This window comes from Podarcis melisellensis, assembly GCF_964234715.1.
Source record: "Podarcis melisellensis genome assembly, chromosome: 15".
NCBI classification, from domain to species: Eukaryota; Metazoa; Chordata; class Lepidosauria; order Squamata; family Lacertidae; genus Podarcis; species Podarcis melisellensis.
In genome coordinates, this window is record NC_138532.1 from 37875924 (window position 1) to 37891828 (window position 15905).

At 44.8% G+C, this 15905-nt stretch overlaps 1 protein-coding gene across 3 annotated transcripts in view; it reads left to right on the top strand.

The window, feature by feature from the left end:
- Positions 1-15905, top strand: part of HNF1B (HNF1 homeobox B) — a 60015-nt gene that overhangs the window by 9623 nt on the left and 34487 nt on the right. For 2 of the 3 annotated variants that reach the window (XM_081890431.1, XM_081890430.1), the window contains exons 2-3: positions 7806-8005; positions 12940-13204. In XM_081890431.1, coding sequence (XP_081746557.1) covers positions 7806-8005; positions 12940-13204 — 465 coding nt within the window. The remainder of the gene's footprint in view (positions 1-7805; positions 8006-12939; positions 13205-15905) is intronic. The other variant, XM_081890432.1, reaches the window with a different exon arrangement.

Genomic DNA, 15905 nt, shown 5'->3' on the forward strand with positions numbered 1-15905 from the left:
TGAGAAGAAAAATATGAAAACAGGTGTTCTGATTTGTTTTACAATTCCCATTCCAGGATAATGGGGATTCTGTTGCTACCATTGTTATTTACGGCACCTGCGTGTGTAGAAACAAATCTCCTAGCACAAAGGTAAAATGTACATTTGTTGTTCTGTGCGCTTTTGCCATGCCCACCACATGCATATGGCTCCTGGGAAGTTGCTCAGTAGGGAATGTGGCCCTCAGGCTAAAGAAAGATTCTGCTGCCCTGCTATACACGCCAGTGTGGTGTAGTGGTTAAGAGCGGTGGGCTCATAATCTGGTGAACTGGGTTCGATTCCCTGCTCCTCCACATGCAGCTGCTGGGTGACCTTGGGCTAGTCACACTTCTCTGAAGTCTCTCAGCCCCACTCACCTCACAGAGTGTTGTGGGGGAGGAAGGGAAAGGAGATTGAGACTCTTTCAGGTAGTGATAAAGCGGGATATAAAATCCAAACTCCTCCTCTTCTTCTTCTTACCTGGGACTGAGTCCCACTAAACTAAATGGGACTTACATTTGAGGAGACGTGCATAGGATTGCGTGCTGGACGGCTACAAACCTTTGTATGCGTTTAACCTGCGAGTAAGTTCAATTCAGTTTCATGGCATTTTCCTTCTGATTTTGACATCTGTACTGTAATCGGTCTTTGCTTTACGCAAACTACAGCAGCTGTCCCTGTCCTTATCCGAGTTGCTATACCTTGTATTTTCCTTAGCCATTTAGAATTTGCTTGTCCTAAATGGATTCTAATTCCCCAACGCCACCCATTATTTTTAGTGATCTTGGTCTGCCAAAGGACCAGAGAGTAGTTTGTAGAAAAGAAGGGAAAGAACAGAATATAATTGTTGAGATGATATTTTCTAAATTGCTTTGGGAAGTAGTAGATTAGTGGCTTTTAGAGCTGCTTGTCCTTTCCAAAATAATATTCCAATCCTTCCTTTATTCTTGAGTAAATAATATATTGAGAATCAGGATGAAAGGAGTAAGAAAGCACATGTGTCGTTGTTTGTGTTTACGGTTTTATAATACAAATGGTATTTGGCTCATCTCTGAATTACAGCTCCATTTCCCTGTGCAGCAGAGCTTTCCAAAATGTGTGTCGCGACACTTTAGTGTGTCAGCTGCAGTGTGTAGGTGTGTTGTGCCATATGTGTCTATATATCTTATAAGGGGTTAGTTGAACCTCCGGTTTGCTAGTAAAACTGAATTACTGTGTCGCGGAATTATGCATGTCACCAGCATGAAAAGTTTGGAAATCTCTCCTGTACAGGCTTCCATAGGCTTGCATTGTAGCATGTGGTACAGGGATTATTATTTATTTATCTATTTAGTGCATTTGTACCCCACTCTTCAGCCGAAAAGGCACCCAGTGCCACTTACATATAATCAATTCATAGAATCATAAAATTATAGAATTAGAAGGGACCCCATGGGTCATCTAGTTCAATGCAGGAATTAAATCAAGACAGTCCCTGCCCACAGGCTGATGATGATGATACACACAAGGGGGAAAGGACAGGAAGGGAAGGGAGTGGAAATCCAACTCAGTCTCTATACACATTGTTGTCTTTATTCTCCCTCCCCTTTTGAAACATGTAACAACCAAAAATAGACACTGTTGAGGAATTATCGTGCACCTGGGACATAATTTTGGGTAGTTTTGTAGGGGAGGACCTGTGTTTTAGAACAGATCCTTTCCCACCCAGCCCAGTAATTCAGGACTGGGGTAATTTTTTCACTCTTAGGTCTTCATTCCCTACTGATCAACCTTGCAGGGGCCAGTGGTGGGTGGGGCCAGAGGTAAAAGTGGTCTAAGCAGCAAATGTAAATATTACCTTTGTATAGTAGTGGCTGTTTCCTACACACACTCCCACCCCTCTCTCTATCTTTCATTCAGGCAAGTGAGAGGCGTTATCACAGTCCAAGGATGCATTCCGGACAGGCAAAAAAGATTTTGGGTGCAATACTGTGCTAGTGGGGGGTGAGGTGTGGGGAGAGACTTATTGAGGGCCAGACAGAGAGGTCCAGAGGCCATATTTGACTCCTGGGCCTGAGGTTCCCCACCTACTTGATCACCTGTTTCTTTTGTCTTTTTGCCTTCTGTGTTGGTGTAGAGGTGATTTTCCATAGCTGATTAGGAGTGCAGACTGGTTATGAACTGGATTGAGTCAGAGATGTCACAGTATAGCTTACCTGGTGCTGTTCAGCCTAAAAACTGTTTCTTTCTTACTCCCCCACCCCCTAGGTCATGAGGTGGAGGGGTGGGGTGGTGGACTGTAATGACAGTTCTTGTGACTTGACTAAATTGTGTGTTCTCATGGCTCATAAAGCAGACGACCAAAAGAGACCAGTCTTCAGTGCATAATTAAAAAGCAAACAGAAGTTTGCTGTTTGAAGGCCACCCAGAGATGCAACCTCCTGGTCCATTGGGGACCTATAACCTATATTAATATTAGAGCAGGTTCCTTCCTCTTTTTTTTACCTGCACAGACCATTTGAAAATTGCTTAGGGTCTCTTGGTGGGTTTTTCTGTGTCTTCTGTTGATTGCCATTGACTGTGTTTGATGTTGAATGATTTTCAATTGTATTCTTATTGCTTCTTTTATTGCAAAACACAATAGAAGACATAAAAGAAGCAATAAAAATGCCATTAAAAATCAGTATAAATATTTAATGTAATGTCTTCCGTCTTCCAACACCACCACCCCGGCTTTAAAATCTTCTTAACATTGCTTTTGTGCTGATTGCTATTTTTTTAAAAAAATCAGCTGACTGCTTTTAATATTCTCATTTTAATGTTTTTCTTTGAATCTGTTTAACTGTGATTGCTTAACTTTTTTGCTAGCTGACCTGGGAGGGGCGCAAGGGCCGCTTTCTCTCGTGAGCAGCTTTCCAGGGACCACATGCCCAATAGTGGAGAGAGGCCAGAGAAAAAGTTGATGGGCTGAGCAAGTGGGCAGAGCAAGAGAGATGTGGCTTTTACCTTTGTGGAATAGCCAACATTCCAACTATGAATAAACCAGGTGTTCCTACCCATGCACAACCACGCACTTCTCTCATCTGGGCAAGGAGGAGATATTATCAAGAACAGATTCCAGCTAAACAAAACACCCAAGGTGGACCAGTGACTGGCATGGGCTGCGGAGACTCCTACGTGCCTGATAAAGAGAATTGGAAGCCCATTTCCAGCCTCTGAGCCAGAGGCTCCCCTCCCCTGGATCAAATGAATATCCAAGAGCGGTGAAGAGGTAGACCTCAGCTGAAGAAACACAACCTGAATCATGATGCCATTGCAGGTTCAGTCCTCTCCCCTGGTGCAGTTTTGAATGGAGAAGACCCACAGAGTCCCCGCCCCAGCTGCTCCAGGGTTTCCAGTGTCAGGGCAAAGTTTCCCTCCTGTACAAACAAAACATCAATCCCATGGCCCCTAAGAGGCTTTTGCAACCAGGTCCCTGTTTGCTTTAAAGGGAGCCTTTGTACCTGGAGAAGAGGCTGGCTTTAGGGAGCCTAGTTCAGGCCTGCCCACAGGCCCTCTGTGTGATGAGCACAAAATAATAAGCACATACCCATCCCATGAGAACTTATTTTGCCACCTAGGGTAGGGGCGGTGACCCCGTGGCTCTACAGATGCTGCTGGACTATGGTTATCGTAATCGCTGGTCCTGCTGGCTGGGGTTGAAGGTAGCCCAACACCTGGAAGACCCATCCTTGATTTAGGGAGTATGGACACACGTTTCATCACACATACGATTATTCTTCAAGAGCATCTAGGACAGCGTACCTACCATACATTTAAAGCACACACACTGAAAAGAATCTTGGGAACTGTAGTTTACACCCAGAGCTACAATTCCCAGCACTCTTAACAAACTACATTTCCCAGTATTGGGGGAGGGGAAAAATATGCTATAAATGTGCTTTCAAAGTGTACGCTTCTTCTTCTTCTTCTTCTTCTTCTTCTTCTTCTTCTTCTTCTTCTTCTTCTGCAATCACTCGTAGCCGAGTAAGATTGTCTTCCATAAACACGGTTTTAACAATGAGTCCGTAAGTGACTGTGGAGGCCAATTCTGGATCCACACGTCCTTCCACAGTGGGGACATTGGCCTGACCACCTCACTGTTTTATGTAACAAGTTGTTATTGCTATTAAGCTTTCAGGTACCTTGTTGGTTCATAATAATAAACCAGAAGTAATAACAGTACAGTATTATAATAACGCCTTTCGCAGGAACTCAGGAAACCTTGCTCACTATGTTAGGAACACAGGTAGCTGAGTCAGACCATTAATATGTCTTGTTCAGTATTGCCCACACTGATTGGCAGCATCTCTCCAGGGTTTCTGACTCTGGTTCCTCCAGCCCGAGTGGTTGGCTGGCACCTTCCGTGGATTCAGTAGCTGGCTCATGTCTCCATGAGGGAAGAGGGGAGATGGGAGTCCTGGTTCCTCAGCAAGGACAAGCTTTATCCAGGAAAGGGGGAAGTACATGCCTCCTCCAGCCTCTTTCCTGGGACTCAGCTATATAGCTGCAAATAAAACGTTTGAAGTGTGTTTTACATGCAATATACAATGTGACACTAGATGGTGATGGTGAGCCTTATGGAAAATTCAATGTATTTTTAAAAACGCTTCTAAAAAATCATTTTCAGAACGTTTTTTTAATATGTGTCTAGATTCCACCCTGGTCTCATCCTCCTGTTCCCCATCCTCCGTCATCTGTCTTAAGGTCTGGCACTCCACTCCTGAGCCTTGCAGCACTTTGGGACTCATAGCAATGTGGATGGGAGGGAAATGAAGAACTGGAGGGGAAGGGGAGCAGATTGGAGTACCGTGGAGGAAGGTATGGCTGGCAGAAGCTCCATAAACACCATACAATTAAAAGCACATTTAGATCACATTCCCTCGCCCTGCAAAGAATATTGGGAATTGTAGCTGTGAGGGGTAAACTACAGTTCTTAGGATTCTTGGGTGTGGGAGAAACACTTCATACAACGACGTTTTGTTACTGGTTAGTAAGAACAGTGCTGTTAGCCTGCTGAAGAAAAAGTAACAGAGTCTAGAGGCACTTTGTAACTTGGGATACCTCCAGACACCCTTTTTATTGTGTGTTCATGATTACAGTATTTCTGATCATTTTAATATTAGGGTCAGTCCAACACAGTCCCGCTTTACAACGCTGTTTGTGCCTGCTGCTTCGTTGCCAAACAACACATATCCTGCAACTGCCTCCTGAAATCCCATTGCTTTCTGATACCGTCAATACAGTGGTACCTCGGGTTAAGTACTTAATTTGTTCCGGAGGTCTGTTCTTAACCTGAAACTGTTCTTAACCTGAAGCACCACTTTAGCTAATGGGGCCTCCTGCTGCTGCCGCACCGCCGGAGCACGATTTCTGTTCTTATCCTGAAGCAAAGTTCTTAACTTGAAGCACTATTTCTGGGTTAGTGGAGTCTGTAACCTGAAGTGTATGTAACCTGAAGCATATGTAACCCGAGGTATCACTGTATATAATTTACTCAAGAAGGAAGGAAGGATTGGAATATTATTTTGGAAAGGACAAGCAGCTCTAAAAGCCACTAATCTACTACTTCCCAAAGCAATTTAGAAAATATCATCTCAACAATATATTCTGTTCTTTCCCTTCTTTTCTACAAACTACTCTCTGGTCTTCAGCAGATCAAGATCATTAAAAATAATGGGTGGCGTTGGGGAATTAGAATGCATTTAGGACAAGCAAATATAGCGTATGTAACCTGAAGCGTATGTAACCTGAGGTACCACTATGTTCTGGTTTATTTTTGCTCTGCTTTTGTTGCGTTGTAGCCCTTCCAGACAGCAGTAATGGGATGTACCACTAGAGAAGCCCCACGGCACAAACAAAAACAGAATAAATCCACCACAAATGCTCAATTATTTGGTCGAAAACGTATTGTAGAATGTACCCACAAACACCCCCCTACTGATCTCAAGGAACCCTTAACAGATATGAGACAGGCGATGGGGGGTACTGAGGGAAAGGGCAGATTTTGGAGGAAGAATGCCTGGCTGGGCAGAATCCCCTTTGTATGCGAGTGCAGATATAGTTAAGATAGATTTTCTTAATCCGGAGAGCCAGGGTGTGTGTGTTTTTTATAATCCAGGAGAATAAATTCTTGGCATATTTCTTGGGAGGATGTTGTGGGGTTTTATTTGCCTGCCCTTGTTGTGAAGATGGCTGAGACGCTGAGGGCGGGAGAGCAGGGCAGGTAAACTCTGTGACAAAACTTATCCGAAACCACAAACCCGCGAGCCGCCTGTGATTGGGCAACTTCCAATGTTTGTCGGAGGATCGCTGTGTTTTCCTGACCTCGTGCATGTAGCTATCGTACGTTTCTGTGACTCAGCAAAGGGCCTGACTTCCATCCAATAACTCTGGGTAGACAAGGCAAGAAAAGAGATCGCAAAGTGGTGTGGTTTTGTAAGAAAAGTTGCCACTGTCAACTGTGCACTCCCTGGTAGAGTGAGAAAATGTTCAGAGGCAACATTTTCAGTTGGTTAGTGACAAACTCCAGATGTACAGCCATATTGGTCTTTTAAAAGAATAATGTGGCAGGATAATTTTTTTGGTGTGGGGTACTTGTGAGGGGACTGAAGGCCAGAGGAGTTTACATTTAATTTCCACACTGAGTGCAGACTGTGGATACTCTTATTTATGCCCCCCTTCCCACAAAGAAGCACTTTGTCCACCTGTTGAAGCTTCAACGTCCTGCTCAGCTGTGGATTCATCGCAAAGATGAATCTGGCCACCCTCAGGCATCTACTGGAGCCCCAGAGCCCCAAATACTGCCCCCTGTTCTGGACTTCATATTGGTAATAGTGGTGAGTGGTCATTTTGCAATGCCCAGTGTGGGGTAATGTGTGAAATTAAAATGCCACTCTCTTATGGGATGCCAATATTATTAGACTACTTCCACATGTCCTAGAGACCTGTAATTTGGTCCATGAGTAACTCAACACGCTCCAGTGATTTTTTAAAAAATCAGGAAGGTAGAGGCAATTTCTACATTTCTCCCTCAAAATGAGGGCATGAAGTTTTACCTCACAACAGAGGCCAGCCCTTGAGAGCAGAGCAAACGGGAGGCCATCACATCTGAGGTGAAATTTCAGGCTGTGAGTGTTCTGCGTCGTCTTCACACACTTGAGTCAGCCTTGGAGTGATTTCCAGTTAGAACCAGTAATGTGTATCTAGAATTTCCCAGAGTAGCTGTATGATTCATTTTATAAAAGTCAAAACACAAATAACTGCATCATTGCATCATGGCTTCTAGTCAGCTTCTGACCGGCCCTGCCATTAGGCATTGTGAAGTGGCTTGCCTAGGGCAGATGCTTTGGGTGACATGAAATTATTTGTTGTTGTTGTTGCATTTTTACTGAGAGGTATGGGGAACTCTCTGCAATTCAGGGATTTCAACTACAGCATTCATGACAGATGGCCATCCAATCCCTGCTTAAAAACCTCCAAGGAAGGAGAGTCCACAACATCCTGAGGGAGTCCGTTGCACTGTCAAACAGCTCTTTGGCCTGGGTGCCTTTGCTGGGGGCGGGGGAAACCATGCCATTTTGCTATTCAGCCTCAAGCGGCAAATATTTTAGAACCACCCCAAATATACTTTCCCCTCAAGGGAAAAAGCATAACTCCCCACCCTACTTTTTGATCCTCAACACACCAGACATTTTACATGCCTAAAACGTTTTCTTCTAGTGCCTTCCACAGAGCGGTGGTTAACTGTCATTTCCCCCCTTTCTTAGCGAGGACCCTTGGCGAGCGGCAAAGATGATCAAGGGTTACATGCAGCAACACAACATCCCCCAGAGGGAGGTGGTGGATGTCACTGGACTGAATCAGTCCCATCTCTCGCAACATCTCAACAAGGGGACGCCCATGAAAACGCAGAAGCGGGCGGCTCTCTATACGTGGTACGTCCGGAAGCAGAGGGAGATTCTCCGGCGTAAGTATAATTTTTTTTTGCATGTTGTTGTGTGTGTTTGTGTGCATGCATCCACATTGTGTAACTTGACAAGAGAGTGCGTTCCAAGCTGGTGACCTGTTGACATGCACTTGCCATGCGGTTGAGCTGCTGCAGTTCCATCACCACAGAAGGATGTTCTACGTTGACTGCACCCTACCTCCACTGCCTGAGGCAATGTGCCTTTGAATGCCCATTGCTGGGAACCCCAAGTGAGGAGAATAGTGTTGTTGCACTCAGGTCCTGCTTGTGGGCTTCCCATTGGGGCATCTAGTTGGCCACTGTGAGAACAGGATGCTGGGCTAGATGGGCCTGATCCAGCAGGGCTCTTCTTCTGTTAACCCCAGCCAATGTAGCCAGTAACCAGAGATTATGGGGTTTTTATTCCAGCCATAGGGTCCCAATCTGCAGCATCTCCAGGCAAGATTAGGAAATGTTCTAGCACATTTGCAAAGCTAAGCAAGGTTTGGTATGGTTTCCAATGGGAGGACCATGTGTTTGACATTGCAGGGGTGTGGATTAAGATGACCCTCTGTCTCCTTTCCAACTCTACAATTCTACGATTCTAAGTAGACCAGGGGTAGCCAATATTGATTATGGCTCCCATCATCCCTGACCATTGGCTATGCTGGCTTGTGCCGACGAGAGTTGTAGTTAGTCCAAAACATCTGGGCTATACCATGATGGCTACCCTTGGCATGGATGATAGTGAGCTAGACCATGGGTAGGCAAACTAAGGCCCGGGGGCCGGATCCGGCCCAATCGCCTTCTTAATCCGGCCTGCGAATCAGCATGTTTTTACATGAGTTTACATGGAACAGTGGACCCGCCCCCTGCTGAAAAAGTATGCTGACCCCTGAGCTAGACAGACCATTGGTCTGACTCAGTATTAAGGCAGCTTCCTAGGCTACCCTTCAATTTCAGGGGTTACAACTCCCATCATCCCCCAGCTAGCATGGCCAATGTGAAGGGAGAGTTAGTCCAACAGTATTTGGAGAACCACACTTCATCCTGCTCCACCGTGATCTGCAGACAAAGGACAAAAGCGTCTGAGTGCTCTATCACAGAGCCTCACCTACCCTATTGATCAGGGAGCTGAGGCTAAGATAATCTTGTTATCACTTATCTGGGCATTAGCCCCGTTGAGCTCAGTGGGACTTAGTTTTGTGTAGCTGTTTATAGGATTGTGCCACATATTCTGTCACCTCCCATCTGAAAAGTTGGGTTTCTGTCATCTCTGCTCTCCCCCGCCCCCCCCACCAATCCCATACACAAACGTTTCATTTTGTTTTTGTTGTTTGTCATTGTGGCACCGGAAGAGCGACCTGGGCTTTCTTCTCTGGTAGAATTACCTTCCAGGCTTGTCTACAGAGATCTGAGTAAATTTAAATAGGCTATTGTGTCAAAATGCAGCATGATTGCCTTGGGGAGGACAATGTCATGAGGACAGAGTGATCCAATTAGCTGGTTGCGTTCTGACACATCCAAAGATAAACTGGTTGACTTTTGTTTTGCTTTCTTTTGTTTTATGGCACCAGGTTTAAGCAGGGCACAAGATACCAAGGAGGTATTGCAAAGTATAATTATCACTGTTTTTGATGAATAGATCTGAGGTAGATCAGAGCTTCTCAATTAGCCAACACGTATAAGATTCTTGCCCCATCCTAAAAAAAACCCCACCTCTTTTCTTTTTATCTTGGCAAAATTTCTGAGCATTTAAACAGCCACACGAAAGGCAGAAATATAGCAGCTCAGGTTTTCAACATGCAGGAAAAAGCTTAACCTTCTGAATTTCTCGTGTGCTATTGAAGCCTACAAGAAAGAGAAAGAGAGTTTGTCCACACGAGACCAAAATGGGAACATCATTCCAGAGTCTTCCAGGACTCATCCCCATTTTAAATGCAAGATTTTAGAATCCTGGCTGTTTCAGAATTTCCAAAGATCAAAAGACCCACATTTAAAGCGGGGAGAGATCTGGGATAACGCTGAGATGGGGAGGACATCATATTGATGTCCCTAAATTAATGGGGAAAGAGGTTGGTGCAAATCCACATTTTTCTGTGGTGTAGGCAAGCCCAGAGAGAGAAAATGTCAACCTTACAGGCAATTCAAACTCAAAACTTGATTAGCGTGTTGGTGGGCCGAGGGGCTAAGACCAACCTCTCTAAAGACATACAGAGTTAGACAGGACCTTGGAAGTCATTCAAGTGCAACTCCCTGATTCATACGATCTTCAGTGTAGGATCCTGTGGTGGCCTTGACTGGTGGCCCATTTAGCCTCTGCTCAAACACCATGGCTTGCTGATGGCTTATAACCATGGTTTGTTACACATCGGAGCCCAAGCCTTGAAAAAGTGTGGCTTGCTGGGGCAGTCACCTCAAATGCTTGTCAAGAGCAGCTGGAAATCAAAAAGCTCTGGCGAAACACACCTTGGTTTGTTTGCTCATCTGTGAGACAACTCACAGTTTGCTTGAACCAACTGGTAAAACAAAACCCATGACTTCACATTATGTTGTGAATGCCACTGCAGTTTGTCGTAGCTTTTGGTTACGGTAGTTTGTGGCATCTCCTCCTACTGAGGGTAACAGGCAGCCAGGCAGTCCTACCCTAAACCAGACAATCCTTTCCACCTCCTGCTTTTCTGCCCCTCTCACAGTCAGTCAGTATTCTGTGCCCACTTAGGATTATCAGTTTTCACTGAGATCTCCCGCCGCAAATATTTTGAACTTGTGCAAAACTTGGGTCCTTCCAAGTCGGCTTCTTCTGTGTGGATTTTGGCTACATAAGGACCCCTACTTGGGGCCCACAGCAATTTAAACTGGTATGATACTGCATTAAAATTCTAGCGCAGATGGGACCTAAACATACACAGAATTATAGCCTGAAGCTAGGCCCCTTCCAGGGCTTGTCTGAGACCTGGGGCGGCAAGGAGCCATGGGGTGTTCTTGGCATGACAACATAAGTGTGGCATAGCCCTCCAAGGCCCGGGGCAAGTGTTCCCGGCTTCCCCTTCTGTGTGGGCTTGCCCTGACCACTGACTCTGTTGGATGAGCTGATGGGAGATGGAGTCCATGAACATCTGGAGGGCTACAGATGTTCTCCATCCCTGACCTAAAGGGCTTAACTTGAGATCAGCTGCCTGCTTCTTACACACAAGCCCTGGTTTGGTAGTCAACTTCCTCTAGTCTCCTGCTACTTCTGGATTGAGAGAGGGCATTCTGCATACAAGGGGGGGGGGTACAGCTGGTGGTCCCAAATGTAGGATTCTCTCCCCAGGGAGGTTTGCTTGGCACCAAATCTAATGTCTTTTTAAAATTTCCTAGCATATTGAAGAAGTTGCTTTTATTGGCTCAGCCAGATTTTATTACAGTATTCTGCTCTTCTATGTCTCTTGTATTGAAATTTTTAAACTTTTGTTTGTTTAGCTTTTTGCTTTCTATTTTGTCATGGCTAATATCTAAGAAAATACAGTTATTACCTACAAACAATTTTGCCATGGCTAATAGCTAAGAAAATACAGTTACTGCCTACAAACAAAGGGTATTTATTGTATGTCTTTTATCATTATTATTATTCAGCTGCCAGGGGGATTTTTTTTAACGAAAGGGCGGGGAATTCTCTAAATGAACAAATAAACAATAAGCACACTGGAGCCTTTTTGAGCTATTTGTCCCTCGCTAGATTGAAGTTTAAACATTTCAGCATTGCTTGTATTGGGGTGGAAGAACTATATGTCTAGCCTGGGCCTTTGAACGTGGGCTGCCACTGAGCAATTTTCAAGGGAAAAAAACACCTGGGGGATGGGGAGGCTACTTTTTCTTTTAGCTGGGATCATCTCAATGTGAGCTTGGAGTGGAAGAAAAATAGCTTTGGGGGGCGGTGAATCCCAAGAAGGATTAAGGATTCCCTTCTGTTCATGGATATACATGGGGCGGGTAAGGGGGCAGTCCCCGACCTGATGAAACATAACCCCCAGATTCCCAGTTTTCATTTTTAAAAAAGTTTCTAGCATTTGCACCTATGAGGTAAAATGTAGAGGCACTGTTCTCCCCATTTATTTTTTTTGTCAGAAACTAGTATGCTCACCACTTCCATCGTTTACTAAAAGCCCTTCACTCTGTAGCCACAATGTCTCCCTATTTTGAAACAGGGAGACATTGGGGCTGCAACTCCACAGAAATATTCCTGCAGATTGCTCCCATCTGCTGCTTCTCTGCTTGAAAGCAGGTTCCCAGCCCACCAACTCACTGTAGCACGTTCAAAGAAATGGGCCCATCATGTGCCTTCCTTCACTGAAAAGAGGTTTTTAAAAGCTCGACGTGTTTCCTTAATCACACAATCTGTACAAAATGGAGGATCGTAATTCTTGTAGTGGGAAGCAATTGCAGTCCCTTGGGCCAAATAAGATCTCCAGAGGGGTTGTTGCCTGCTCTCCCCACACTTAACCTAGCAATTCAAAAGCACGTCAGGGGAGTAGCCAAGGGCAGTGCCCTCCAGGAATGGATGGACTCCAGCTCCCATCATTCCTGTCCACTGGGGCTGATGGGAGTTGTAGTCCAATAACATTCAGAGGTTGCCAGGCCACCAATTTTTTTCTGTCTGGGTTTTCACTGTTTGAAATATGCAACCCTAATGTTAAAGCTACCCTTGCCCCAGATGCGGGCCTAGTTTGCCTCAGCAAACTGCATCATATAGGCATAGCTGTCAACTTTTCCCTTTTCTTGCGAGGAATCCTATTCGGAATAAGGGAATTTCCCTTAAAAAAAGGGAAACGTTGACAGCTATGCATATAGGAGAAGCTTGATCAGACTGTCTGGCTTCCATGAAGTGAAGTTTACTCTTGTGCAATGAAGGTTTTCTTGTTGAGTGGCGGCGGCTATAGGCCCGATCAAAATCTGCTCCTTTCTCTTTTCAGAATTCAACCAGACAGTCCAGGGTTCGGGAAATATGACAGACAAAAGCAGTCAAGATCAGCTGCTGTTTCTCTTTCCAGAGTTCAACCAGCAAAGCCAGGGGGTGGGTCAGCTGGACGACCCCTGCGCCGAAACGCCCAGCAAGAAGATGAGGCGGAACCGGTTCAAGTGGGGCCCCGCTTCGCAGCAGATCTTGTACCAGGCCTATGACCGGCAAAAGAACCCCAACAAGGAGGAAAGGGAGGCCCTGGTTGAGGAGTGCAACAGGTAAACAGAAATAAGGGGGGGAAATAAACGCCTAAAACTTAAACCCTGCACAAAAGACAAAGGCGTCTTCCCCCCTGTCTTGCTTCTAATTAGTTGTTGGCAGAGGGCAAAGCCTGCATTGTTTTCGTTAACCCCCATTGTGTGAAGTGTCTGGCACGTCCTGTGTCAAAGGAAAAAGAACCTGGTATTCTCACCATCTAGAATAAGTCAACAACGGAGAGGAAAAAAATACGGGGAAGAGGGTAAGGCTTGCAGAAGTGTGAGATTCAGCCCTCCACCAAGTTAAATTCAGTCCCTGAGGAAGCTTATTAAGGACGGACCCCCAAATTAGGGATCCCCTCCAAACCTGTGTCCAAATGTGGGGTTTTCACTGCAAAACTTTGGCACAGGTTTGGAGGGGATCCAAAACTGGGGGGTTCGTAGTTAACGGGGCCTCCACAAGAGATGTATAATGGCCCCCAGTTTTGTAGGCGGCTGAAAGAAAAATATAATCTGGTTATTGGGATTTCCAAGCTGCCCTTTACAAAAATGGCCCCAGGCCAGATTATGACGATATAAAAATACAATATTGAAATGGATTAAATAAAACGGTTGAGCTCCTAGTGTTGAGTTGAGCAACTTTTTCCAGTAAAGTGGCAATATTTTATTGAGGGCAACATTTGGCGATGTGCAACCAGTTTCTACTGTAGACCTGGGCAGAGCAATGGTATGATCCCTACATTTTACATTGTATTTCAGCCATGCAAAAGGGAGAGGTTTATATACCCACACCCTTTGGGGGGGGCTAGAAGGTCCCAGAAGCATTCATAGGCATGTGTTTATGCTTTTTAAAAATATGTGCTGGAAAAGGTTCGTGGTGAATAACAAACTTTTACATCACTATTATACCTGGAGCAGTTTCAGAAATATTTTGAATGTGTTTTTGTACTTTCATTTTATCCGCACAAGTTCCCATGTAGCCTTTTCAAGATGATGGTGATAACTATGATGATTTAAGCAAACAAATATTTATTTACTGTATTTCATAAGATTTATACAATGCTTGACTGCAAAAAAAACAACCCCTAAAAGCATTTTGCAAAAAGATAAAACAAGGAAATCAAGAAAAATTTACAGCCACACTTCAAAACATAAAAAGTTCAATTGCTAAAACAAATGAAACTTCAACCTTCTAAGCCAGGACCACTGGTCCTGTTAGCTAGGGATGATGGGAATTGTAGTTCCAAAACATCTGGAGGGCGGGAGTTTGCCTATGCCTGTTCTAAGCATCCAGGTAAACTTGTGTAAACAAGAAAGTTTTTAGCAGGAGCCAGAAAGAGTCCTGTGATGATGCCTCCTTGATCTCAACAGGCAGGCAAATTAAAATTTGTCTTAAATTAAAAACACCAACCTGTTATAGTACTTATTTTATTCAGAGTCTCTCTTTTCTGTAATAACATGGCTTAAAAGGAAGGCCACGTTTTATACAAGCATGTTAATTTCCTTCTGCAGGAAACCTATCAGAACGTCCCACCTTGGAGGCTGATGGATCTATATGGATTCCTGAGAGTCCTTTGTGAAGTGGAGGCTGGCCTATTTGGGAGAACTGCCCTACCAATCCCAGTCTGCCCTCAGCCAGCCCCCAACTCGCCTGCCCCCTTACTAATCATCAGGCATGGGGCTGAGACTGGCTGTCATCTTCCTCCTCCGCAGTCTCAGTGTCACCCTTGTATAACTCAACAGGGAGGATGATGGAGACCAAACTAGAATTGGTCCCCTCTGCCTGTCCAATGGGCACCGACCAGCACTGCTTTGGATCATTTTTGCTTTGTTCAGCTGGTGTTCCTGTTGATGCTCAGATTGCTCTGAGGGGTAGAGAAGATGGGCCCAGGCGATGCAATTGATAGAAGCAAAGTACCCTCTCCTGCTGTGCAAAGCTTGACTTGCACCTTGGGTTTTCGGCTCTCATAAGTCCCTCTTGAGTGTGGCCAGTGTTCAGGAATGATGAGACTTTTGTTTATTTATGTGGCAAAATTTATATACCAATTGACTGTAAATCAAAATTCTAAGTAGTTTATTTTTTTAAAAAAAGTCAATAAAAGACTAATGTGTGCTTGTGTGCAATCCTAAATATAAGTAAAACCAAGAGCTAAGCTAAAAACAGAGTAAAGCACATTTCAGCTTTTACATGTCTCTATAGGTTTCCCTGAACGAAAACGGTTTTTTAGCAGGTGCCGGAAGGAGTACAGCCTGATGTCAATAGGCAGGGAGTTTCAAAGTGTAGGTGCTGCCACACTAAACTGTTACAAGTGCCTCATAATATTAGTTCTGAGCTCATAAGAAATCAGCTCAACTTGTAACACATCAGCAGCATCTAGACAACCACTGTTACCCCCATTAAGTCCTCATAAGGTTTTCTGAACGCCAGTGGAATCTGTCATCTGTAGAAGCCTATCCCATAATAAATTCATTAAGTCTTTAAGGTGCTTCAACTGCTGGAGGCAGCATGCTTCTGAATGCCAGTTTGCTGGAAACCACAGGAAGGACGGATCCTGTTGTGCTCAGGTCCTGCTTGTGGGCTTCCCATAGGTATTTGGTTGGCCACTGTGAGAACAGGATGCTGAACTAAGGTGGACCACTGGCCTGATCCAGCAGTGCCAGGATAGCTCTGGTTGCCTACGGAAGGCTTTTATTGCAAGCTCTTCCAATGAGCTCTCTTTAT